The sequence below is a fragment of the Sciurus vulgaris genome (genome assembly GCF_902686455.1).
Source record: "Sciurus vulgaris genome assembly, chromosome: 8".
Classification (NCBI taxonomy): domain Eukaryota; kingdom Metazoa; phylum Chordata; class Mammalia; order Rodentia; family Sciuridae; genus Sciurus; species Sciurus vulgaris.
In genome coordinates this window covers 138,140,514-138,166,334 of record NC_136468.1, presented here as the reverse complement: position 1 = coordinate 138,166,334, position 25,821 = coordinate 138,140,514, and the positions used below count along the sequence as shown (strand labels likewise).

General features: G+C 48.8%; 1 protein-coding gene across 7 annotated transcripts in view; it reads right to left on the bottom strand.

Annotated features, from left to right (window-relative positions):
- Window positions 1-25,821, bottom strand: part of PXN (paxillin) — a 48,929-nt gene that overhangs the window by 9,868 nt on the left and 13,240 nt on the right. For 5 of the 7 annotated variants that reach the window (XM_079151278.1, XM_079151279.1, XM_079151273.1 and 2 more), the window contains exons 2-4: window positions 1,027-1,253; window positions 597-712; window positions 22-158 (exon numbers count right to left, since the gene is read on the bottom strand). In XM_079151278.1, coding sequence (XP_079007404.1) covers window positions 22-158; window positions 597-712; window positions 1,027-1,253 — 480 coding nt within the window. Of the gene's footprint in view, window positions 1-21; window positions 159-596; window positions 713-1,026; window positions 1,254-1,505; window positions 1,628-2,709; window positions 2,821-25,821 lie in introns of those variants that run through there. The other 2 variants (XM_079151276.1, XM_079151275.1) reach the window with 2 other exon arrangements.

Genomic DNA, 25,821 nt, shown 5'->3' with positions numbered 1-25,821 from the left:
GGCCTGGGATACCAATCCTACCTGCAGGGAAGCCTGGGGGATTATGCTGCACAGCGTTCAGTTCTAGCAGCAGGCGGTCAAGTTCAGAAAGGTTGCTGCCCAGGGAGGAGCTCATGACGGTGGGTGAAGGCTCGGCTGACTTCTGCTTGTTGGGGAAGCTTTGAGAAGCAAAGGAAAGAAGACAATGAAAGATGCTCCACGGTCTGGCACTGGCACTTGACTCTCAAGGAGCATAAGGTGGCAGCATAAAGTCTCCCTCAGCAAGAGGGCAGAGACTAGGGAAGGGATGTGGTAAGGAGGGAGGAGGAAGGAAGTCTTGCTTCAGTTCCTCTATTACAAGGGACCACTGTGATGGGCCAGCCCATCCGTCAAGTGGAGATGCTAGTGATAAGGTGGACAGGATCGTTAACAGATCTATGAATGGCCAGGAGCCTCAGGGCCCTCTGTAGGTTAAGCCAATGACCCTGGAGGCAGCACCCTCCGAGGGCCAGTTGCCATGCCTGGTTACCAGCTTCGGCTGCCTCGTCCCAGGGGTGGGGGCGTTCCCAGAATTTCTGAGCAGGAAGAAGGGCAGCTGGGGGGGGATGGAGTTGTACCTGTAGACGTGCTCCTCCTCGCTCGCCCGTGAACACGGAGAGCCAACACCGTCCTGGGGGTTGGAGGCACCAGAAGTTTTGGCACTGGAGCCGTACACAGATGATGGGGATGGAGGCTACGAGAATAAAAGTGCTCAGAGAACTCTCTCAAGGGGAAGGAAAGAAAGGGGACAGGAGGAGCTCAAGTCTCTCCCAGGCGGCTCCTGCTCACAGCCAGTCTCACCAGGGAATTTCCACACTCTGACTGGGACACCAGTGATTAATACTTGGTCACTGACCCCCTCACGTGGTGGGTGGCAAGAGCAGTGTCTGCTTGGGGACAGGCAAGTTCCCTGATTCACTCCTCCACTGGCTCCCCAAACCCCTGGGAGATAAGCTCCGTCTGCCCCCAAGGCTCTGGGGAATTTCCTAGATCCTCTCCCCACCTTACCTGCTGGTGGATGAATCGGGAGCCACTGGGCTGCCACTGGTCTAAGGGGTCAAGGATTGTGCCATTGAGAGCCTCGCTTGATGGGGGTGGAGGCACAGGGGGTGGCACTGCGATCTCCTGGTAGGTGTGGTTTCCAGTTGGGTAGGAGTAGGGGGGCTCCTCGGACAAAAATACAGGCCGTTTGGAGATGTGGGAGGTGGTGGACTCCAAGTCTGCCAGCAGGGCGTCTGTAAAGAGAAGGCATGGGGAGCAGGTGAGAACAAGGAGCCCTGGAAACTTTCCAGGGCAGTGCCGTGCCTGCCTATACCTCAAGAGTTAATGGGCACCTGCCCCACCCAGGGGAGAAATGACCAGCCTCAGGAGAGAAAGCTGCCAGCCCAGGAGCCTGGCCAAGAACAGGCTCCCAAGACTGTCCTCCCCAAGCCAAGACTGAAGGTGCTCTGGAGCTCACTCTGGGCTGCTTCTTGGGGCTCTCCTACCTCTGGGTGTTGGGCACCTGGTTCTGCGTTCCTCCCCACGGGACTGTGCCGCTGGCTGGTGTGAGTGAGAACTGCCTGCCTGGAACTCTGACTCTGCAGAGCAACGCAGAGAATGGACAGGAGGGGCCCCACGTCATGGGGAGGGGCCCCACGCTGCGCCAGGCCCTCAGTGAACTTCCAAGAGCTTACATTTTCCTAGCCAATGGGCAAGAGGGGACACTGAGTGGTATCTGCCCTCCTAATCAGATAAAAGTAGAACCTCAAGCTCTAAGCTCCTCCTGAGGCTCCAGGCTCTGAGGTAAGGTGTGTGGGGGACACAGGAGCTGACACAAAGTCAGTACGGTGGTCCCCACCCCCCTGGCAAGCTGTGGGCAGGACTGCTCGGCTGGTTGTTTCTGCAGAAATCTGGCAAGCAGCCTGGCCCCAGAGGCTCCAGGGCCCCACTACTTTGCCCTTAACAGCAGCAAGGGAGCCGAATCAACCCTCGAGTGTAAGCTTCCATTATCCTGGCACCGGCAGCCAACAGGAGGGAAAGGTACAGCTGAGGGGTAGGGGTGGGAACTGCTGACCTTCTCACCACACCCGCCCCTCCCGACCCTTAACAGCCCCATAGTCCAGACAGGCCAGCCCCAGATGCCACACCCTCATTCCTGCCGTTGCTCTTGGACTTGCTCACTCTCAGCTCCATGGAGAACTGCTTGATTCCTGGCCCTCAGAATAATCAGCATCAAAAAAGCAATGGCTGCATTTATTGCCATTTACTAATAACAGGCACAGGGCTAGGCATTTGCATACATGGTTCCAAGAACTCCTCCTAATAACACAAAAGGTTGGAATCCTGATCTTCCCTGTACAGCTGAGGGAGGTGGGTTTAGAGAGGTAGAGGCATCTGCCCCAATAACAAAGCCAGTGACTTACCCCAGGTAACAAAGCCTGTGACTCCTCAGAAGCCTCAAACCCCAAATACCCAGCCTATATTGCTGTGACCAGAACATGATGCCATGTTTAAATAGGACAACTTCCTGAGTGTCAGGGGCTCAAGTTTTGAAGGCTACCAGTCTGATCCTTTCTATCCAGTCCTATCCCCACCCCCACTTCCCTGAAGAGAAGAGGGAAGCAAGGCCCTCACCCAGGTCTATGGGGCCACACCTTGCCCAACTGTCTGCCCTGGTCCCCTCCCCACCCCCAAGCTGGCTACACCTACTCTGGGCTCCTGCCCAGATGGTCAGAGGGGAAGCCTGCTCCAGGGTCCAAGAGCCTGGGTCTTGGTCTCCTACTTCAGAGGAAGACCAGTTCCCACTGCCCTCCTCCACTCCAGGTTCTTTGGAAGAGGTTCAGCTTCTGGTCTCCAGCAAACAGGAACCAGAGGGAGTTGCTATGTCTCCAGATAACAGCAGAAAAGGAACCACTGGCCTCTCCAGGGCCACACCTGCTGCCTTGGCTTCCCACAGGCCCAACCTAAAGGGGGAGGGTCCCTCCTTCATTACAGGCACAGCTGGGAAACCCCACCAGGCTCTCCAGGCAAGCGCAGCCCTAGCAGAGCTGGCAGGAGCAGTCACAATCCTAAATGCCTAGTGGGGCCAGAGCTTCATCTGTTACCTGCCTTCCTCCTCACGACGAAACTAACACAGACAGCAAAACCAAGGTTCAGAGGCAGTCACGTCCCCCACTGCCGAAGCTGGCTGAAGTGACAACACTGGGCTTTGAACTCAGGTCTCTCAGGCTCCAGACACTCAATGGGAAACAAATGGTCAATCTTCCCTGTTCAACATCTGAATCAGAGTCTACTGCTGCCTCACCAAAGCCCCACGGTTGATTCTAAGTCTGGTTTATTGGTTTATGTACTGGATTCTGGTCTAAGGTGTCAATGGAATCTTTTCAACACAGGTACCCATGTTGGTTAGACTGCTGGTTCAAGGGTGCAGTCCCAAGGCACTGAGACAAAACAGCACTCGTCTTGGAGCCGAGCCAGACCTGAGTTCGAGTCCCAGCTCCCCCATCTACTACATTCCTTCTGCACAGCAAATCACTCAGCTTCTCTGGAGAGCCTCAGTTTCCCTGGTAGGACCATAGTATTAGTATTACCCCATAGTATTAGTATGAAGTTTATTTGGGATGGTTGATGCTATAGTACATTGGCAGATCTTATTTGCTTTGTGCAATCCACAAAAAGATCCTCCTCCAAGGAGAAGGGTAGGATGCAAAGTACTGACTTACCCTCCCAAGTCTTTGCTGGGCAAGACATGAACAGCACGAACCTGAGGAGCAAAATCCAGTAATAAAGTAACATTCAAAGTATAGTATGTGTAGCTGTCAGGGAGAAGGCACGCTGCCTTCCAATTTTCTCCAAACCTTTTCCCCTTCAGTGAGGAACCCCAGCAGGTACCTGTGTAAGCCACAGGGTCTCTGGTGTGGTTTCCTTCTCTTTCTCCTCACTTGGTAATTTGGACGGGGCATGGTGTCACTGTCTCCCAAAACCCACCACAAACTGCTCAAGGAAAAGAGTCAGGAATATAAGAGGCAGCCATGGTGTAGATTCTGAGGTCTACATTGGATTCTTATGGCTGCAAATGCCTACTATTTCTCCACAAGCTGCAAAATGGTTAAGGGCCAAAGTCTCCTTGCCAGTTCAGCAAACTCCTCCCCTGGCTTGAGTAAACAGTCAGGCAAACAGCATACAAAGGAGTCTACTTGCGGGTAAAAACCCATCCCAGGGGGTTCCCCCAAATCTGATCTACAGCTATAGCATTTTTGGGGTGGGTACCAGAGATTGAACTCCGGGGCACTTAACCACTAAGTCACATTCCAGCCTTTTTTTTCTATTTTATTTAGAGACAGGATCTCGTTGAGTTGCTTAGGGCCTTGCTAAGTTGCTGAGGCTGGCTTTAAACTAGTGATCCTCCTGCCTCAGCGTCCTGAACAGTTGGAATTAAAGGCCTGCACCACCGTGCCTGGGTCTTTTTTTTTTTGGAGATGGGTTCGCTGTTACTCAGACTGGCTGACTGGCTTCAAACTCTTGGTCTGAAACAATCCTCTGGCCCAGCTGGGACTACTGACGAGCACACTATGCCTGGCTCAGCTCTAAACTCTGAAGGGGCAGGCTCAGACAGTCCTTCTATTCATACCCCACGGAGTGTGTCGGCCCCTCCTCAGAGACACCAGAACCTTGCAAGACCGGCAACATGCCCTCCCTTCCCACATATAGAAGGACAAGTTCCAAATGCTTTGGCTGGAAGCAGTTGGTGTGGGCAGGGGGGTTCTCATTTAGGCTATGGGAGGCCTCAAAGTTCCTCAACGTCACTCCACTAATTTGCTGACTCCAGGCCTGAGACCATCCTGACTCAGGTCACCCTGAGGGGGGAAGCCACCTGAGATGGCTTTATCCTCTTTTTGGAGGAACCCACCCTGGACTCTGCAGTCTCTTTGCCTCTCTGGGTCAGTGAACGCAGACCCTGACACTTGAATTCTTAGAAGAGGAAAGCCAAGATCACTGAGCGAGACCATGCAAACTGTCTGTTTGGTGGGTAGGATAGGTGTAAAGTCCCCAAGTGGCCAAGGGCAAAGGCCACAAAGTTATGCTCTGGCTAGGAAGGGATGCAGACCATCTGCTGCTGACCACCAGAGGGCACCATTGGCCCACTGTCTTCCTGTCGTTGGATGAGTAACCAAAGATAATCTGCAATTAACAGAATTTGTGAATTGAGTCTAGTCAGGGAAACCCCCAGGCATGGGTGCACTGAATTTCCAATCGTGAGGTAAGCTGGTTGAACTGGAGGGACAGAGCAAGCTACCAGGAGAAGTATCAGGTGGCTGGGTTCCAGGACCGTGCTTGGAACACACTATCATTTGGAGGTGCAATCTGAGGGTGACATGCAGTGTGGCCCAGAGGAACACGCTCTCTCACTTCCAGTGGTCACTCAGAAAATGTAAAGCTGCAAGTACCTCCATTTCCACCCCATGGCCGTGCCTGGTCCAAGCAACAGCTTGGAGTAGCAGTGGCTATCACCAAGAGGCTACCCAGGGCTGGTGGCAAGATGGGCACAGTGCATAGGGGGCCAGACCAAGAGGAAGAAGCCCTTCCCTGGGCCACAGAGGCCAACTGTAATAATTAGGACTCGATGGAAGCCTACAGGTTTGCAGCCCTAGGAGAGTTAAGATGCATGCAACCCTAGCCCCACCAATCACCTAAGGGGTGAGCCCAAGGGGCCAGGCCGTTGGCATTCCTAGGCAAATGCTGCTGCAGTGTGCCTCAGGTTTCCATACCAGCCCACAGGCACGGGGTGAAGGAGCCAGGTGTCCCCTCATCCCCCCAATATAAGGATGTCCTTCAGACTAGCATTTAGGTACCCAGGCTGATCTGCTGACAGGCAGCACTCAGTAATGGGTTAAAGAGAATCAGTGGTAGAGTTCCTGCTTAGCAGACAGGAGGCTCTGGGTTGAATTCCCAGCAGGAAAGAGAGAGAGAGAGAGAGAGAGAGAGAGAGAGAAAATATGAATCAATGAAACCTTTCCACCCTACCCCCAAGCAAAGCAAAGAAAAAAGTCAGGGTTCTTTCACAAGCTGGGCTTTCTTCAACCTAGGCCCAGCCATGGCATCTTAGCATGTGATAAAGATTGTCAAGACCAGGGGACTGGAGCTGGACAGGTGCCAAGAGAGATGAGATAAAGGTCCACCAGGATGGCTCGTGTGTGCAGGAGAGGGAGGAGGAGCCAGAGCTATTCCCTTCTCCCCTCCCAGGCTCTAAGTACACTAGAAGTGACAGCTCGCACAGAAGGATTCCGAGCTTCACGTTCTGCTTGGTGGCTGAACTCCTTGGATAGACTGCTCCAGGCTCATGTGCTCTGGTTTCCTTGCCTGCCCCATAGGAATGCCACCATTTTATTCACAGGATTAAGATTAGACAAGAAAACAGACATAAAGTGCCTACTGACCACAGGGTCTGAAACAGAGCGCAGAGTAAGTGGGAGGCATGGGGAAGACAGGAGCTCTTCCCCAGAGAAACAGTCAGCCCTAGAAAGAGAAAGCGCCTTCCACCCTCTCTAGTCCTGAACAGCAGGAAGGGCGTCATTCTGGCCAAAGCCTCCTGCGTATCTTTACTCCTGAACCCACAGCTGAGATAGGTCACTGTGGGGCACTGAGCCGGCTTTCCCATCCCTTCCCACCTGGCCCGCCTGGCCACTCCTCTGGAGACTCCTCCAATAGCAGCCCCAGGCAGCTCCAGAAGAGAGATGGTCTTCTGGCCACCAGGAAGGCCTATCCCACCTGGCCTGTATTCCTGGGGCCTGGCTGAGGAGAGGCCCACAGCAAGCAGAAGCCCTCTCATGCCTTCTTTCTGCAGGTCAGTTTAGCTCAGCTTGCATGCCCCCAGGCAGGGTCAAGACCAGCTTCCTTAGAGTGGACAAGAGGAAGGGGCAGTCAATGCCCCCCTTTCATGCCTAGCAAAGGCAACACGGGGTTGCCACAGCTAAAGGGCCTTCCCAATAGTCCCAGGCCTGTCACATCATGTGAAACCCAAGCTTCCAGACAGACAGCACCAGCTCCACAAGTCCCCACACCAAGGGGATTAGAGAAGCCCAGCCTTACACCCAGGTGGTCTGGGCAAGGGAGGATTCAGGCTCCCTGTTGACCACTTGGGTAGCCTTGTGGCCTCAGATGTCACAGAGCTCATGGGCTCCCTTAGAGCTGCCTGAGCCCAGGGATATAAGCAGTAAAATGGGTTCAGCCCTTCCTATGGAAGGAGCTATGTAAACAGCAGGACCAGCCCAGGGATGGTCTCATCTCAGCCCCTTCGGTGAGACTCTTCCACATTAGGAAGGAGAGCTGGGCCGGAAGGTAGGTCTTCCCCCTCCCCTGGCCCCAAGTCCCTGTCCCCTCCCACAGCCCAGAGCACATGAGCAGTTAGAGCAGCGGTAATCTAATCCGCAGCAGGGTGCTTTTACTCTGTGAGTAACACCCCAGGAATGGGGAGCTGGGTATATTTATCCTGATAACCGTCCTGTCCTCAGAGGCAAGGCAGATCTGCAGCCAGTAAGGGCCAATCCATAATTAGGCCAGATCAGCTCTGCCCCTACCCAGCCCAGGGACCTAGGACTTGGACACTGATTAGGAACTCAATCTCCAGGAGGGGCCTACCCTGCCAATTTGGGTTCTTGTCAAATGTCTGTCTCCTTTCCAAGAATTAAACTCCGGAGAGAAGGGGCCATGTCTGCCTTGCTTGATGCTACATCCCCAGCAGCAAGCACAATAAATGGTTGAATGACAGAGGGACTGTGAAGAGCAGGAAGACGGGGAAGGAGGGAGTGAACAGAGAAAAGAGCCACTGCCGAGCAGGATGCCATGCTCCAGGCCCAACCTGCTAGATGCCCATCAAAGTACTGGACACCCTCTCTGGACGTCTTCCCTCTCAGTAACATGGCCAGAGTGTGATTTGTCCCCATTCTTGGTAGCAAGCTCTGAGGAAGGAATATCATTATGGGTGGGATTTATATAGCACTTTTGAGCTCTTTGGGAGTTTGTCTAAATCCAAGATACTGCTATTATCTGAACCCCAGACAGGAACTGTTCTCCCTCAGGGAAAGGATAAGAAGCGATCAATACCATAGTGTCATTTAAATATTTAATAGCCATGCCTGCAGGTTATAAAGACTCAGCCACGATTCTCCTTCGCTGACTCATGCCTCACTCAACAGGAACTGCCATTTTATTCTCAGCCCTGTAGGAAGTGTGGGCTGGGGTGACACACAGGAAACGAGGGGAGAAGGCCAGAGAGTTTTCCAATCTGCCAGTGGGGTGGGGGGCCTGCTTGTCTGGATAAGATGGTTCCTTCCTGGCTTCCTGTGTGCCAGAGGCTGGTTTCCTGTCTGCTGACAAGCCCTGCCTTGCAGAGGTTGACACAGAGTGTGCAGGCAGGTTCACTTTCTTTATTGGGTACCTTGGTCGTGCCCAAGGTCACAGGGCACGGGTAACCAGAGACCAGAAAGAATAAAGGCTGAAAGGCAACTCAAGAGGTCACCCTGAGCTCCAGGCAGAAGCCCAACTGTGCCATGTCCCCTCTGCATCAAACACACAGCACCCACGCAGGGCCCACATACCAGGCGCCTGGCTGCAGCGGCTTCCCTATCTCATTGGGCTCCAGGACGTTAAGCAGCAACAGGTGAGAAGAGGTGGAAGTGGCCCACGTTGTCTCTGGGTACACACATGCCTGCCCCGGCTAGAGGCTCAGCCACACAGTCCAGGATGGCAGAGCAGTGGCGTCTCTTCCCTTAAAGAACTCATCCTCACAGCCAAGATCATGGTCCCGCCCTCAGAGCCACTCCCTCCCCAGAGGTCTCCGAACACCAAGGACATTTCCTTGGTTAGATTTCATCCACCTCTTCAGGTCTCCCAGGGACTCAGGACCTTTTAAGGTCAAGTCTAGGGCCCCACTGCAGGCCCATCCCACAGTTCCTTCAATGGGTAAAACACATTCATACACAAAAAGACAGACGGCCTGGAGCCCAGGAGACTCATGTGCTGGAAATGTCCTGAGCAGTTCCAAATTCACTCCAGTCCCTTCCTGCAATGTGTGCTCTTCCAGGCAAGTAGGTCTGTTGCACAGAAGGGTGGCTCCAGGGGCCTCTCCCCCTGCTAATCACCAACAGAGGTTAGGAGGGGCTCAGCAGTGAGTGAGTCATCCACCCACCCCACAGAGACCCGAACAAAAAGTTCAAAAGTTTGCCGGTTCCTGGGATGAGTCTTTGTGTGATGTTTATGAATTTCATGGCACTAGTCACCCACTCTTTGCTAGTCAAGTTCTGACAAATGAACACAGCCCAGGATGATCAGAGACCAGGCTAACACTTCCCTTTTCTCAGGCAATCAGCTGTTTTCTGAACTGGCCCTTGCTTCCCTGACTTCCCAGTTCTCCTTTCCAAAGTACCTTTAACAATTCAGTCCTCTTTTAGTTCCCACAGGTACTAGTCCCCAAGTGGCACCAGCTGTTTCTTCACGGGGCCTCTCTCCATTTCACATGAAGCTCCCTTTCTCTCCATCAACTGCAGCCAAGACATGGACCCAGTCCCTTTTCCCAACTTGCCCACAGCCCCCAACTCTGGATTTTTACTCTGTCCCTTCTCACTGACACCGTCCATTTGAACTTCTTGGAACCCCACCTTTTCTATGTGCCCCACACTTCAGTCTCCTACAGGTTGGCAGGCTCTCTGTGGGCAGTCACTTGCTTCCACCTCCTGGATCCCCACAGTAGGAATACCTTCTTGGGCTTCTCAGAGAAAGCTGGCAAGATTGTATGCTGAGCAAGGGGCAGTCACAATATAATCCTTGGATGACAACTCCACAGATGCTTAAGTTCCTTATATAAACTGGCACAGTATTTGCATATAACCTGTACACATCCTCCCATATACTTAATGGATTTTTGAGATGGGGTTTCTCGGTTGCCCAGGCTAGTCTTGAACTTGTGATCCTCCTACCTCAGCCTCCCAAGTAGCTGGGACTACAGTCAGGTGCCACCACACCAGCTTTCGCAAGTACTTTAAACCCTCTCTAGACTACCTATACAATTTAAATGCTTTGTAGATAGTTGTCCACTGTATGGTTTAGGGAATAATGACAAGAGAAAAAAAGTCTGCACGTGTTCAGTACAGATGCAATTAAAAAAAAATTTTTTTTTTCTTTTTCAGCACTGGGCATTGAACTCGGGCAGAGCCTCATACATGCTAAGCAAATATTCTACAACTGAGCTACATCTCCACTTCCCTGCTTTTTCTTTTTCTTTTTCTTTCTTTCTTTCTTTTTTTGTTTTTTTAAAGAAAGGATCTAATTGTTGAGGTTGGCCTCAAACTTGCAATCCTCCTGCCTCAACCTCCCGAATAGCTGGGATTACAGGTGTGCACCTCTGTAGCTGGCCTGTTTTTAATATTTTTTTGATCTGTAGTTGGGTGAATCTGCAGAAACAAAACCCACAGATACAGAGGGCCAACTATACTTACCCATCAGTGGCTTTCTGCCTATAGCACAAGTATAGAACCCGTGGGGTTCACAATCTGATCTTAAGTCTCTCAGAACACAGCCCCAAACTAGCCTTCACTCCCTGCTCAGGCTCCCTCATTGCCACCTGCCTCTCAAACTGGGCTCTCCCTCCACGCCCCCAGTCATGTGCCTCTATCCTCAATACTGCATGTGTCCCACCACTACCACCATCCATACTTCCAAGGGACAGTGGAAGGTCAGGACCACAGTAAGTCACCTCAGAATAAACCCAGAACACCTTCTGAAGGTCAGACTTACAGAGAAACAAGAAACTCAAATCACTGTTTTAAATTAAAACAAGTAATGTTATATTATAAAGCCAAATGCAAAATGGAAGTGAGATTGTAAAATAGAGATAGAGGCTTCAAAGAGCCTTTTTGCACATGCACTTGGGGACTTTGGTGGACAGTTTTACACAGTACCACAAAGCCCCCACTGTCCGAATATAAAGCTACCCCTGTCCATACTGCAGATTTGGCTGCTCTGGTGGGGGTGGGGTGGGGGGCCGGGACGGTCACAGAGCTTTTTGTATACCCTTCTGGTATCCCACCCGCCTGGCAGTGTGGTACTGTGAAAAGAACAAGCCTCCCAAGAGAGGCAGATGGCTTCAAATCCACCACTCACGAGCCTGACTAGATCATTCCAGGCTTTAGTTTATTCAGACACCTCACAGAGCACATGGTGAGTAAGAGATGAAAAAGTACGTGAAAGCCATCATGGTGGCTGGGGATAAAATAAACGTGGGCCTCCCACTCTGACACAGAGGAGACACTCAGTAAATAAATCCACATCACCAATTTTCATCTCCCTGAGGACAGGAGGGGAGGAGTTGGAGCCAGGGACCGTGGCCAGGGATCCTGGGAGCTGTGACAGGTCGTCACCAGCTCGGGCCTTCTTGCTGAGCAAACCACTGACCTCACCCCTCTCAGTCTGGGGTTCATTCCAAGTCCTCCTCAGAGAACATTAGTTGAGCCCAGAAGCCTCCAACTCACTGCCTAGCAAGGGCAGAGGCAAGACAGAGAAGCTACAGGGCTTCAGCACTCTGCCCCATCTTCACTGTCGCCGGGAAGTCACAGCTCCCTAAGAGCCCTGTAGCTTGGAACAGAGACAATAAAAGGAGCTGCCCAAGCCCCATGGAAGCTCCCAGGGGAATAGGTCCAGGAGAGAGCAGCCTCTGCCCCTGCTAAGGGAGTTCTGAGTCCAGCACAGTGTAACAGAGGAACCAAAGACAGGGCTGTGGGGTAGAAAGGTGGGATGGAGGGCCAGAGCGAAATAACCCTTCTTGGGCATCTACCAGGAGTCCAGCCTCATGACACCATTTCACAGATTAGGACACGGAGGCCCAGAGCTGATGAGTGCACCCTCCAGGCAGGCAGAGTTCCTACAAGGACAGCTCTGCCTGCCAACACAGCCCATCTCAGGATACCCCACAAAGGAAGGAGGAACTAAACAGCAGCTAACCCCTATTCTCTGCCAGCACTCCCTAATTCCATGGCCTCAATCCCCTAAGCCCCTGGAGGAATCCAAGAAAGTGGGCCATTGTGTAGACACCACACTGTCCATTAGCCACGTCCTCTTTCCTCTCGATTCTTCACCTTCTGCCTCAGGCAGGTTGCCAGCCACTGATGAGTCCCTGGGGATGGCACAGGGAGCCGAAGAACTCAGGGAAGAGGAAGACTCCTGCCATACCAGGCTGACGTGCAGGAGCCTTTCCTTCCTGTACCCAACTCAGCGTTGTTGTACCATCCGAGAATCTTGATGCCAGACGGGGCTGCCCCAGGCACTGACGTGTGATCTCAAAAAGGTAGTACAAGAAGCATCAGGAGACAGGGCTCTACTGTACACACCAAACCAGCCAACTGAAGGAGCAATGGAAGCAGCTGGCCTGGACCCACAGAGTCAGCCTAGATGTTCCTCCAATGCACAGCCAAGTGCCTCCCCCAAGCACTTACTCTACTGAGCAAAAAGGCAAGCGGTTCCAGGTTTCTTCCAGTGTGAATGCTGTTCCTGCCTGCCCCACCTCTCAGGCCTAGAGGTTGGCAGAGGACATGAGCACACTGGGCAAACAGGCCTGAGCTGAGGGCTATCCTTGGCCCCTGGTTCTCAAGCCTGATGTGTAGTCAATCAGCCATGAGATGCACCACCACCTACCCTTGACTAACAATTGTCAAACATTGACACGTGCAACTGATTTGCTTTTACTTTGAGAAAATCAACTGATGTGGATTCAAGATGATCTTCGGCCCCACCCATGTATGTTCCAAAGAGCTTTCTAGAGAGAAAACTGGTGAATGCCCAGAACCCTGGACACACCCATGAGTGTCAGTCATAGCAACACGAGTTGAAACCACTATCTCAGATGGTCAGGAGCTCTCAGGGGGAAGGAAAAGAAAGAGCCCAGCCAGCTGCCCCCTAAGTGTACCCCCAGTTGACCCTCAATGACACTTCGGCTTCCCTAGAAGCATTTACACCATTCAGCCCTGGATCTTCTTGGTCTTACAAGATTTGGAAGCCATCTGCTGCATTCAGGGCTCCAGGAAATGTTGGGGCCCCTTGACAGCTGGTGTCACCACAGACAGTTGGCACCTCCTGAATAAGGTCCCATCCCACATACAGAAGTTCCAAGTCAGCTCAGTCCCCCGCCCCCATGCTTCACAAACTTGCTTGTAGGGAGCAGACCTGACCCAACATGAGGCCCCAGTGGGATGGTGGCACTGACCCACAAAAGAAGGATGCCTCCAGCCAGTGTCCTGAAGAGGGCAAGGCCATTTAGCTGGAAGCTGGGATCCTTGCCGACTCTCTGCACTGGGAAATCTGCCTCTTCCTGAATAGGGAGGAAGCAGATGGAAGCAGCAGAGTCACACTGAAAACCACAATAGAAGAGGAGGGAAAACGGACTTTCCTGAAACAAAATACACCCAGGGAACTCTGGGGTCTCATTTTGGCTGCAGGACATTGATATACAGAGGAGGAAGGATGGGAATAGATCCAAAATAAAACCCTGGAGGCAGCCTGCAACAAGCCCACCAACACTGGAGCTGAGGCCTTAAGTCAAATAGTCACCAGGCCTCACGGTTTAACTGAGCAAAGTAGTCTGTGCCCCAGGGCTCAAGAGGCAGAGAAGGTTCCAGAACTTCTACCTGACTTGGTTGAACTGGACAATCCAGCTGGCTATACCAGGAGATAGATGGGGCCAGCATGAGTGGGATTCACTCCACCCCTGATTTAGATTTAATTTCAGGAGACACACGGGGACTGTGGGGAACCAACCCAGGAGAGCCGAGATAAATGGCAACAGCAGTGCCCAAATGTAATGCCTAGAAACAGCACAGGGGAAGTCACCAATGTGCACATATGCAGCATTCCAAAAGTTTGTTTGGAAGCTGGATCTTGAATCGTGGAGAATGTCTTCTAACAGAAACAACACTGAGGACAGTTCTGGGCCACTGTTCAGGTAGACCATTAACATCACTAGTCCCCTGTGCTAGATTCTGCTGTGTTTATAAGGATTTCTCTCTCCGAGGTGTGAAGCAGAAGGGTCACCCTGAGGAAGGGTCAGGCCACATAAGTCAACCCATCATTCCTGCTCTGTGCCATCCATGGGGGCTCAGCTGTCCTGGTTGCTCCTGTGTTAAATGTTCTAGGATCAGAGAATAAATGCTCTGTTTCTGGCCATTCACAACTGTATGCAAGTCAAGAAGCCTCATGTTTAACTAGGTATCCTCTGTGGGAACAAAACTCAGCTGGGGCTGCCACTTCTCCACCCATCTTTATGACCAGACAGGAAATAGTCACTATCAGCAAGCTGATCAAGTGCCTATCCCACAACTACCCTTTCTGATGCAACTTGTTTCTGCTTTTTAAAGTGTAGAAGTTTGGGGGCTGGGGTTGTAGCTCACTGGTAGAGCTCTTGCCTAGCATGTGTGAAAGCACTGGGTTCGATCCTCAGCACCACCTAAAATGAAATAAATAAAATAAAGATACCATGTCCATCCACAACTAAAAAAATACATTTAAAAAATTCACTTAAAAATCAATCAATAAATAAAGGATAGAAGTTTTGGCCAGGTGTGATGGTGTACGCCTGTAATCTCAGCAACCCAGAAGGCAGGGGGACTGCAAGTTTGAGGCCAGCCCCACTTAGCAAGACCCTGTCTCAAAATAAAAATACAGTGTAGAAGTTTCTGTCCTCTTCCACCCCTCCCTGTTGTGCTCCAAACTGTGATGTCTACCTATATGGATATCGCCCCTTGGTGAGGGGTGCCTGGCTCCTCTTCATTTCCTCCCCCAAACCTGTGAGGTCAGATCTAAGCTATTGAGAGACATCAAATCTCCCTTACCATGACCAAGACTCCTATTTCCATGTGAAAGAGATGACTTTCAAACCTAGGCACAAACAGAAGCCACCACACTCTCTTACCATCCAGGCCCTCTGAGGAAAAATCCCTAGGACTGTGCTACCCTTAGAGCTAAGGGTTGCTCGGTGTGGGGCGACAGACAGCTGGAAATCCCTATGGCTTTTGGAGCAGAGAAAACAGAGGAGCCCAGGGAGCTGGTGGGTAGGCAGAGCAGAGCTTGAAGCTTAAGCCCAGACTGCTCCAACTGACAGTCCCAGATTCTGGAATGTAGTCTTGCTGCCTGACACTACAGTTTCTCTCTTCTCAGGGCCTGCTTGTCTTTTTAGTGAAACAGGAATCTAAATGCCTAAGGGTTGAGCCAAAAACCCTTCCAAGACCTCTTTGAGCAATAAACTCTGACTATTCTCCTTCTGGAAGGGATTCTGGAAGTAGCAGAGCAGGGAGAAGAGGGCAAAGGGAGGCAGAGACCCCAGTCTGAGGCCTGTAGGTGAAACCCCCTACTGATATGTTTGTACTTTTTAAGAAAGCTGAGTTAATCTGAAGAAACAGTGATTTCACATGAAAACCAAAAATCCTAGCTTCTTTGGAGTAGCCAGAAGAGTTGGCAATACAGATGGTCCCTGACATATGGTGGTTTCACTTACAAGTTTTCAACTTTACAATGGTGGGAAAGCAGCACATAGCAAAAACCATACTTCAAATTTTTAATTTTGATCTCTTTCTAAGCTGGTTACATGTAGTACAATATGCTCTGGAGATGGCTGGCTGGGCACTGACAATGAGGCACACTATGACAAGGGAAACAATTAACACCCTACTGTGTACTGTATTGCTAAGCAATGATGTTTAGCAGGTGAAGTATATTAAGCCTGGCATTTTTGGCCAGGCACACCTGTAATCCCTGCAGCTCAGGAAGCTGAGATAGGAGGATCACAAGTTCAAAGCCAGGCTAGGCAACTTAGCAAGGCCCTGTCTCAAAATAAAAAACAAAAAGAGCTGGGGGTATAGCTCAGTGGGAGAGCGCCTCTGGGTTCAATCCCCAGTACTGAAGAGAAAAGGGGCATATTTTCAACTTATGATGCATTAATTGGGATGTAACCCCAAGAAAGGTGGAGGAGCATCTACACTGGTCTACTTTCCTATAGGGCAATCATTAGCAGTGGCTGCTTTCTCTGGATGCAGCACGCAATCTAGTTCTTTTTCCTTTTTTGCCTACTTCATCCATGCACATCACCTGTCTGGCTTCAGCAGGTATATGAGTTTACAACAAAATGCAGCACGGGTTTTTTTTGTTTTCGTTTTTCAGGGCTGAGGATCAAACTCAGCGCCTTGTGCATGCTAGGCAAGCACTCTGCCACTGAGCTAAATCCCCAACCCCTGAAGCATGAGTTTTGGAGCTGAACAACTACGGTTCAGGTCCCAGCTCTACCACTTGCTAGCACAGTGCCTCTTTGAGCTGTTTCCTCATCTGTCCACTGTGTTTATTAGTGGCCCCTTACATCATAGGATTATGAGACTCCCAAGCCTCACGCAAGCCATCTGGAAGAACAAATAAGATGACAAACAACAAGCAAGTCTGGAATATCAAAAGTATACAAACCAGATAGAGCAGTATTGCCTACCTCACCAGGAGAGGCCAGGTGACAGATGGGGGCTGAGTAACTGTCCCACCCACACAGCTGACATCCCCTGATTGCCCCACCTGAGCAGGTATGAGAATGTACTAGAAGCCATGAGCAACTGCAGTGAGGGTGCTCTAAAAGATATCAGCTAGGCAACCCGATTCTCTACACTGCCCCAGCTTCATCTGTTAAGACATCAGGACCAGACCATTGGTGTCAGTTACAAGGACTCTGGTTAAAACTTGAAAGGTTTTCAGTACCCAACCAAAACTTCAATCTCCCTCCCTGGCTTCAAAGTCATCCCCAAGTTTAAAGGATTGCCAAGTGGGAGTTTCCTGTGCTCAGGATGTGGGGAGCTCAGTGTACAAGGCCAACACAAAGAAAGGTACTGCTCGTCTTCCTAGGTAGGAGTCTGGCCCAAAGGCCAACCTCTCAGCCCTACAGTGCTCCCAACAATGCAGGCACCAAGGAAGTTCTAACTTCTGATTGATTCCAAGGGTTCATCCTATGGAGAGCATAGACACTCCAGCCTGCCCCAGAGGTCCTGAGTGTCAGGCATGACAAGCACCTAGCCGCTCAGTGTGGCCACACCTGGCCATGCAATCCTGCCTCCTTCTGCTGACTCAGTTCCCCTCCCCAGCCCTAGGGCAAAAAAAATTCTCTATTCCCCTTGATTCCCTTTCCACCTCAAAGAAGAGCCCTAGTTAAACCTTACAGCAGAGTTCTGACCCTGGTGTGCATGGATGACTTTTGAGGGATTAGAGCACTACCTGAAATTACACATAAAATATTGTATGTGTGTCCCTACTTCATTACTCTGGGGAGAGGGCTTCTAAAAGTGAGAGTCCAGGGAATGGGAATCCACAAGGGGAAACCGCTGCCCCAGGTCAGAGCTAACAGTACCAGCCCGGTCCCTGTGAGTTCACTGCTTGGTCCTTTCAAGACAAATTTGATCATCTGGGACTGATGCTGCCTCATCTTCACATCAATCCCAAGTGACTAGAATTTCCAGAATGGACCTGTTGCTCAATGGCCCAAGCAGTAGACACTCCACTCCAGCAAATCCACCACAGTTCAGGAAACACAAATCCTTCCATCCCTCTCACTGGGGACAGCTTCACCTTTAACGGTGGCCCCACTGATATCCACATGTCAAGCACAGGAAGGGCAAAAATACAGTGTCTGTCCCTACGGCACACTAAATAGTGGGAGATTATCATAAAGTGGGAAGCGCAAAGGGGTCAATAGAGGGACTAAGGGAAATGGAAAGAAGGGGCTTTTCAGGCAGAGGTGAGACATAGCCTGGGAAAGAGACTAAACTACAGGGGACTGAAGCTCAGAGTGCAAGTCCCAGCTTGATGGAGGGGAATTGAGGGCCCAGGACCTGCTAGAGAGTCTGGACTTACAAGGACAATCCACAGAGGGCAGTCAGCAAGGGAATGCAGGACCAGGCCTGTCTTTTACATCACTCAGCCAGGAGAAAAGGGAGGGAGGCAGGGCTCAACTGGAGGAAGACCAAGAGTTACAATGTTCTAAATGAAACAAGGTAAAACCAACAAGACCTGGTAACTGAGTGGATGTGGAGAAAGCGGGGAGTATAGGATGTCTCCCACATTTGTTTCCTGCAGGAGGATGGAACAGCCACCAGATGAGATAGGGAAGACCGGAGGGGAGCAGGGCCAGGAGAAGCTCCATGGAAGGGTGGGAGTGAGGAAGGCTGCAAGGATAGAAGTCAGAGTCAGATCAAGGACAGGCAGAACCACAGGGCAACCTGAGGGAGTCCAAAGGCCTTTCTTCACCTGGCCAAGTCTCCCAAGAAATTCTGGGGCCCAGAAAGTAGCAAATTGGAAAATGACATGGTGTTCCCACTCTGGTTGCCCTTCTCCTGTAAATAAGTCATTCGGCCAGGCCTTGGGAAAAGTTCCAGAGGCTGGATGTGGCTTGCTCCAGAAATTCTCAGGATACTCAGGAATACTGGGGCTCCCACCCTTTGCTCTCCCACCTACACTGAAGTCTCCCTCTGCAACCTACAAACAAAGCCAGCCCCATCTCTGTCAGCCCTCCTCCAGGAAAAGAGGAGAAAGGCCAAGCACGTTATCAGAGGAGCCAAGTCTTTCCTGCCACATGAGCTCACAGCTTACTGCTGGGAACAGCAGGCCCAGGGCACAATCTCAGGCCCCAAGTTCTCATGGAAATGTCCTTCAGAACTGACCTGGGGCCCCAGTTCAGCTGAGCTAAGAGACTTTGCACACTAGCATGGAGGATAAGAGATGCCCCAAAGTCCTAGCCCCATCTCAGCTGCCATAACGAAAGCCATTCCACGGAGGAAGCAAAGACCAATGACTATCCTTGGCTTTATGGTTCAGTCTATTTGATTTGTTTGAAAGGTACAATTAGGAGGAAGCAGTTATAAAATCACAGTCAATGAACTCACCATGAACGTACACACATGTGTACATCCATGCCTCCTCCCTCTAGGCCTCTGCACATGCTGGTCCCTCTCCCAAAACTATCCCACTGTCTTCTTCAGGCTAAGTTCTTTCTTATTCCTTGAGACTCATATAGCTCAGTTTCCTCTTCTGCAACATGAGAATACTTTGCCTACCTAAAGAAAAAGGAAGCCAGGCACTGTGACACACACCCATAATCTCAGCTACTCAGCAGGCTAAGGTAAGAGGATCACAAGTTTGAGGCAAATCTCAGCAACTTAGCAAGGCCCCTAGCAACTTAGTGAGACCATGTCTCAAAAAAAAAAAAAAAAAAAAGGGCTGGGGATGTAGCTCAGTTGATAGAGTGCTTGCCTTGCAAGCACAAGGCCTGGGTTCAATCCCCAGCACTGCCAAAAAAAAAAAAAAAAAAGTAAGAAGGACTGGGGATGTGGCTCAGTGGCAGAGCACTTAGCAGGTGCAAAGCCCTGGGTTTAATCCCTAGTACCACAAAAATGAAAGAGGAAAAAAAAAGGAATGTGTTAATTTTATGCTGAGGGGCCCAAATCTTGGTACCACTTCCTCCAGGAAGTCTTCCCTGAACCTCATTCCCCACAGGACTTAAGGCCCCTCTCCTTTTGATTTCCCAGAGCACCGTGCACCTCCCCAACAAAAGTACATGACAAACTGGTAGGAACTGCCTGCCACAGCACCTAAACAGTTCACCAAAGGCCAGGAGCAATGCTTGTATCCATCTCCCAAAGTCTAGCATATAATAGGTGCTCCATGGACAGTAATAAACAAATGAACTGATGATTGCTCCCAAACCATGTGTGCAGAGGTCTGCCTCCCTGCTTCAGTTCCTTCTACCTCCTGGTTCCCCGTGATCATTCAGTACACACAAAGCACAAAGTAGGAGAGCAACAGAGAAGCACATGGCCCGGGGTCTTCCTACTCCTGCATCCCAGGAAATGTCCCCTTTACTGTGATCTAGTTACCACCTCCCCCTCCACCCAGCACCACGCCTACACTCCTACCCTTAAAAAAATAAATAAACAAAATAAAATCAAAGGAATACTCCACAAGACTTTGTGGCCAGAGTACAGTCCCTTGTGGGCACTTAAGGTTTAAACTCACTGTGTGGCCTGCCTGGCTTCCTCTGTGGTGGGGGAGGAGAACTTGGTGAGGTGGGCTCAGTGCACAGGAACGAGGCGATAGGAGGGAATGTGAGCACCAGGCAGAATCAGGGGCTGGCACTGGGCAGCACCTTGGCTTGGTGCTCAGGAAGGAGGAGGGGGGCATTACCAAGTGACAAGCTAAGAAGGAATAGAAAGAGTGGCAGACCCAGCGTCCTGGAATCTGGTCACACCTTTCCCCATGGAGCACAGGAGGCAGAAGATGTGAGCTGGAATGTGCAGAATCTGTGAAACCTGCACTGTGGAATGTGTTGGCAACGCCCACCATGGGTTCTGCAGCCCAGAGATGCAGACGGCATCGTTGATTATCACGACTGCACCACAGATAAAACCAACCCCAAAACGTGCACAGATTAGTGAGGCTCGGGCACTCCACGGGCAGGAAGCTAGCCAAGGAAGAAGACACATTTTTACAAGAGCTATCAGAAGGGAGAAGAGAAAAAATAATGTTACCCCAACATTTTTGTTAATTTCTTTAGACATTTTATTGCTACTACTTATTTATTTATTTATTTATCTATTTATTTATTTATTTGGTGCTGGGGATCGAACCCGGGGCCTTGTACTTACAAGGCAAGCATTCTACCGACTGAGCTATCTCCCCAGCCCAATTATTTTTTAACTATTTATTTTTGGGTGCCGGGGATTGAACGCAGGGCCCCATATATGTAAACACATTCTACCATGGAACTATACCCCCAGACTCCCCCCCCCCCAATTTTCTTTTCTTTCCTTTCTTGGTTTGACACAGGGTCTCACTATATTTGCCCAAGGTGGTCCCAAATTCCTGGGCTCAAGTGATCCTCCTGCCTTAGCATTCTGAGTAGATGGGACTACAACTGTATGCTACTGTATGCAGTATACTTTAATTTTTTTAGACTTCAAAAGACCCTTTTTACAAAGGAATACAAAAAATGCAAAACAGTAAATTTGAGGATAAATGTAAATGGTAAACTTAAAAAGTGATATTTGTAATACATGCAGAGGTAAAACTTATGATGACAATAATACAAAAGAAGGGAGGGAAAAGTGGAAATTTACTATTATAAGGTTCTTATATGTGAAATGGCATAATATGGCTTAAAGGCAGACTGATAAATTAAACCTACAAACTAAGAGCAACTGCTACAATAATTAAATATATTAAGTACATGGCTAAATAAGCCAGGAGAGTAGATAATATGAAATCCTGAAAAATATCCAATGAATCCAAAAGAAGCCAGAAAAGAAGAATAAAGAACAGATGGCACAAAGAGAAAACAAATGGCAAGATGGTAGACTTAGCCCGGTGTGGAGGCGCACACCTGTAAACCCAGAAGCTCAGGAGACTGAGGCTGGAGGATCACAAGTTCAAAGTCAGCCTCAGCAACTATGTGAAACCCCATTTCAAAATAAAAAATAAAAAGGGGGCTGGGGCTGTAGCTCAGTGTCAGAGTGCTTGCCTAGCATGTGAGAAGCACTAGGTTCAATCCTTAGCACCACAAAAAATAAAATAAAATAAAAACAAATAAAATAAAGGCATTCTGTCTATCTACAACTACAAAAAAATTTTTTTTTTTTTTTAAAAGGGGTTGGGTATATGGCTCAGTGGTTAAGAGCCCCTGGTTCCATCCCCAGTACCAAAAAAAAAAAAAAAAAAAGATGGTAAACTTAAACTTAGGGATATTGACAATTACTTTAAAAGGTCTGCATGCTCCCACTGAAAGGTATAGATTAGAGCCAGGTGTGGTGGTATTTGCCTGTAATCCCAGTGGTTTGGGAAGCTGAGGCAGAATCTCAAGTTTAAAGTCATCGAAAGTTTAAATTGCCTAGTGAGGGCTAGGCAACTTAGTGAGACCCTGTCTCAAAATAAAACACAAAAAGGGCTGGGGATATGGTTATATGGTTCGGTGGCTAAGCACCCTCTGAGTTCAATCCCCAGTACCTAAATAAATAAATATAGAGTTAGAGTGGTGCAGTGGCCCATGCCTGTAATCCCATGACTAAGGAGGCCGAGGTGGGAAGATCCAAAGTTCAAGGCCAGGCTGGGCAATTTAGTGAAACCCTCTCTCAAAATTTAAAATAAAATAAAATAAAAAGGGTCGGTGGTAGAGAACCTAATTCCCAGGACCAAAAAAAAAAGAGAGAGAGAGATTGTCAGACTGGTTAAAAAAGACAAGATTTAACACGTCAGGTACAAGAAACACACTTTAAATAAAAAGACACAAACAGATTCAAAATAGAGATACACCTCGCAAATGTTAATAATCAAGGAAGTACAAGTAAAGTATAGCCACACATAGTGGCACAAACCTGTAGACCCAACTACTTGGGAGGCTGAGGCAGGAGGCTAAGCCCAGTAATTCTGGGCCAGACAACATGGACAGGACCTTGCTTTAAAACACACACACACACAAAAGCCTTAAACAGGGTACAGTGGTGCACGCTTGTAATCTCAGCAACTAAGGAGGTTGAGGTAGGAGGATCAGTTCCAGGCCACCCTCAGCAACTTAGTGAGACCCGGTCTCAAAATAAAAATAAAAAGGGGTTGGGATGTAGCTCAGTGGCAGAGCCCCCCGCTGGGTTCAATCCCTAGTACTACAAAAAATAAGCAAAATTAAAAAGCTTTAAAAAAAAAATGTCAAAGTGACCCCTTGAGGAAGATGCAGGGCAGCTGCTGCAGAGCTCCCAGCTAGCCTGGCCTGCTCATGATTCGCAGTTGGTCAGGAAGCCATGCCACAGCCAAGGCTTTGGAAGGCACCATGGAACCACAGGTGGCAATTCACCGAACTGGAATTACTCTGCCAGCCTCAAAGTAAAAGCCCCAGAGAATGTGCGAGCTGACTTGATCAGAGGTGCAAAGGAAATAGAGCTTCAAAGTGAGAATCACTTGAAGTAAGAGTCACCACAAGAAAATCTCTGCGGTAAAGGTTCTAAGACACCAGATTGTTTCCAGATGAGGATTCAGAAGCAACTCACTGACGTGCATAGTCCTCCCAAGATTGTTAAACAGATTATGCCCATCTGGGTTGATCCAGGAGTCGAGGCTGAAGTCACCACTGCAAATGCGCCAATCAACTATTTTATCAAATTGAGTATCAGGAAGAAAGGAAGGAAGAGAGGCAGGGAGGAGAAGAGAGGAAGAGAAGGAAGGGAAAGGAAAGTTAAGTCGAAGTGTTTTCATTAATAACAGACCAGGTGAACTTCCAGAGAGGAATATTTCCAGATGTAAAGAAGGACATTTCATAATAATAAAAGGGTCCTTTAGTCATGAAGACATAATCATCCCAAATGCATTCATAGCCAATAAAAGAGCTTCAAAATAGATGAAGCAAAAATCGAGGAACCTGAAAGGAAAGAGACAAATCCACAACTGTAGCTGGAAATTCTAGAGATTTTAACTCTCCAATGGAGAAAGTCAATAATTGGGGGTAGGGAGCCTTTACAGGGAAGCCAGAGGTAGTTAAAAACAAATAAACAAAAAACTGACCAGTAGGAGAACAGAAGCAACAAGCTGTTGAAGTCAGAGAAACAGGAGGGACCCTAAGCCTTTGCTCACTGAAGCACAGGGGACTGGGGGACAACCACAGAGCAGAAAATGCCCCTCCTTTCTGCCTGGTCCACAGACACCGCAAAGGGAAGCACACCAGTTCACACCTCACTTCCTTGTGATTTTTGGTCCCTGACAAAACTGGGTAGAGGTCAGTGTTAAACTCCCCTCTCTCCATACACCTGGCTGACCATTTCCTCAATGACTACACCTCCAAGCATACACATATGATCCACAGGTGACCTTCATATACGTGAAATACGCACATCCACCCTGGCCTGTTCCATTCCCTGCCTCCTCCCCAGAGGCCCTCCATGCATCACCCTCATGGTAACTGGGAAACAGAGTGGAGTCCACAGCATGTACAGAGGGTTATGTGGCCAAAGGCTAAAGCACAGTCCTTGGGTTCCAATTCTGGATCAGCCACTTACCAGAGACTCATCTCAAGCAAGTCACTCATCTACTCTGTACTTTTGTGTCCTCATCTATAAGAAGTCCTACTGCATAGGTTGTCATAAGGAAAAGGCAAGATAATATAAGGAAGGTACTTATAACAGTGCTTAGCACAGAGCAAACACTATTAATGCTGACAATTATTATGTCAATTGTGTAACAGGTATATACCAAAAAGATTTTGCAGAAATACATTAAAATATTAATAAGCCCATTGTAGTGCCACATGCCTGTAATCCCAACAACTTAAGAGGCTGAGAGGATTGCAAGTTCAAAACCAGCCTCAGCAAATTAGCAAGGCTCTCGACAACTTGGTAAAACCCTGTCGGAAAAAAAAAAAGAAAAAAAAAAGGACTGGGCCTGCGGATATAGCTCAGAGATAATGTGCCCCTGGGTTAAATCACCAATGCAAAAATATTAATTAATTAATTAACTAATCAATTAATTATGGTTTTCTCTGGATGATTATCTTCATGGGTTTTCATTACTTTCTTCTTTGTGCATCATAGCAGTTTTTCAATTTTCTAAGCCAGGTGCAGTGGCAGATGCCTATGATCAATCCCAACTGCTAGGGAGGTTGAGGCAGAAGTATTTTAAGTTCAAGGCCAGTCTGGACAACTTAGCAAGACTCTAAAAATAAAAATGTTTTAAAAGAACTAGGGGAGGGGCTGGGGTTATAGCTCAGTTGGTAGAGTGCTTGCCTAGTATGCACAAGGCCCTGGATTCAATCCCCAGTACAACAACAACAACAACACCAACAACAAAAAAGAACTAGGGGAGCCAGGCATAAGGTGCACGCCTGTAATCCTAGCAATTCAGGAGGCTCAGGCAGGAGGATCACAAATTTGAGGCCAGTCTCAGCAATTAAGGGAGGCCCTAAGCATCTTAGCAAGACCCTGTCCCTGTCTCAAAATAAAACATAAAACAAGGACTGGGGATGTGGAGATGTGGCTTGGTGCCCCCTGAGTTCAATCCCCAGTACCTACCAAAAAAAAAAAAAAAAAAAAAGAAAAAAGAAAAAGAATTGGAAATATAGCTCAATGGTGGAGTACTTGCAAGGCCCTAGGTTCAATCCCCAGTACTAAAAGGAAAAAGAGAAAAAGAATTTTCTACACAATGAACATGTACAATATTGATAATCAGTTTAAAAAAGATACTAAAAGGAACATGAATATAATTACTTATTTTAATAGATATTTATAACAATGTAGAAAAGAACTTTAAAGATAGGGAGGTTTTATTGTTTTTGAAAATTTCAATTTTCAAAACTGATTTTTTAATTTAAAAAAAACAAAAATTGGTATTCAATAAATACATGTTCAGAATATTTATTGTAGTATTATTCACAATAGCCAAGAGGTAGAACACAACCCAAATGTCCATCAACAGATAAATGAATAAACAAATTATAATATAAATATACAATGGAATTTTTTTTAGTTGTAGATGGACACAATACCTTTATTTTATTTATTTATTTTTATGTGGTGCTGAGAATCGAACCCACTGCCTCACACATTCTAGGCAAGTGCTCTACCGCTGACCTACAACCCCAGCCCACAATAGAATATTATTCAGCCATAAAAACAAATGAAGTATTGATGCATCCTACAACTTGAATGAACCTCAAAACCATCTTGCTGAGGGCTGGGGCTGTAACAGCTCAATGGTTGAGTACTTACCTAGCACGTGTGAGGCAATGGG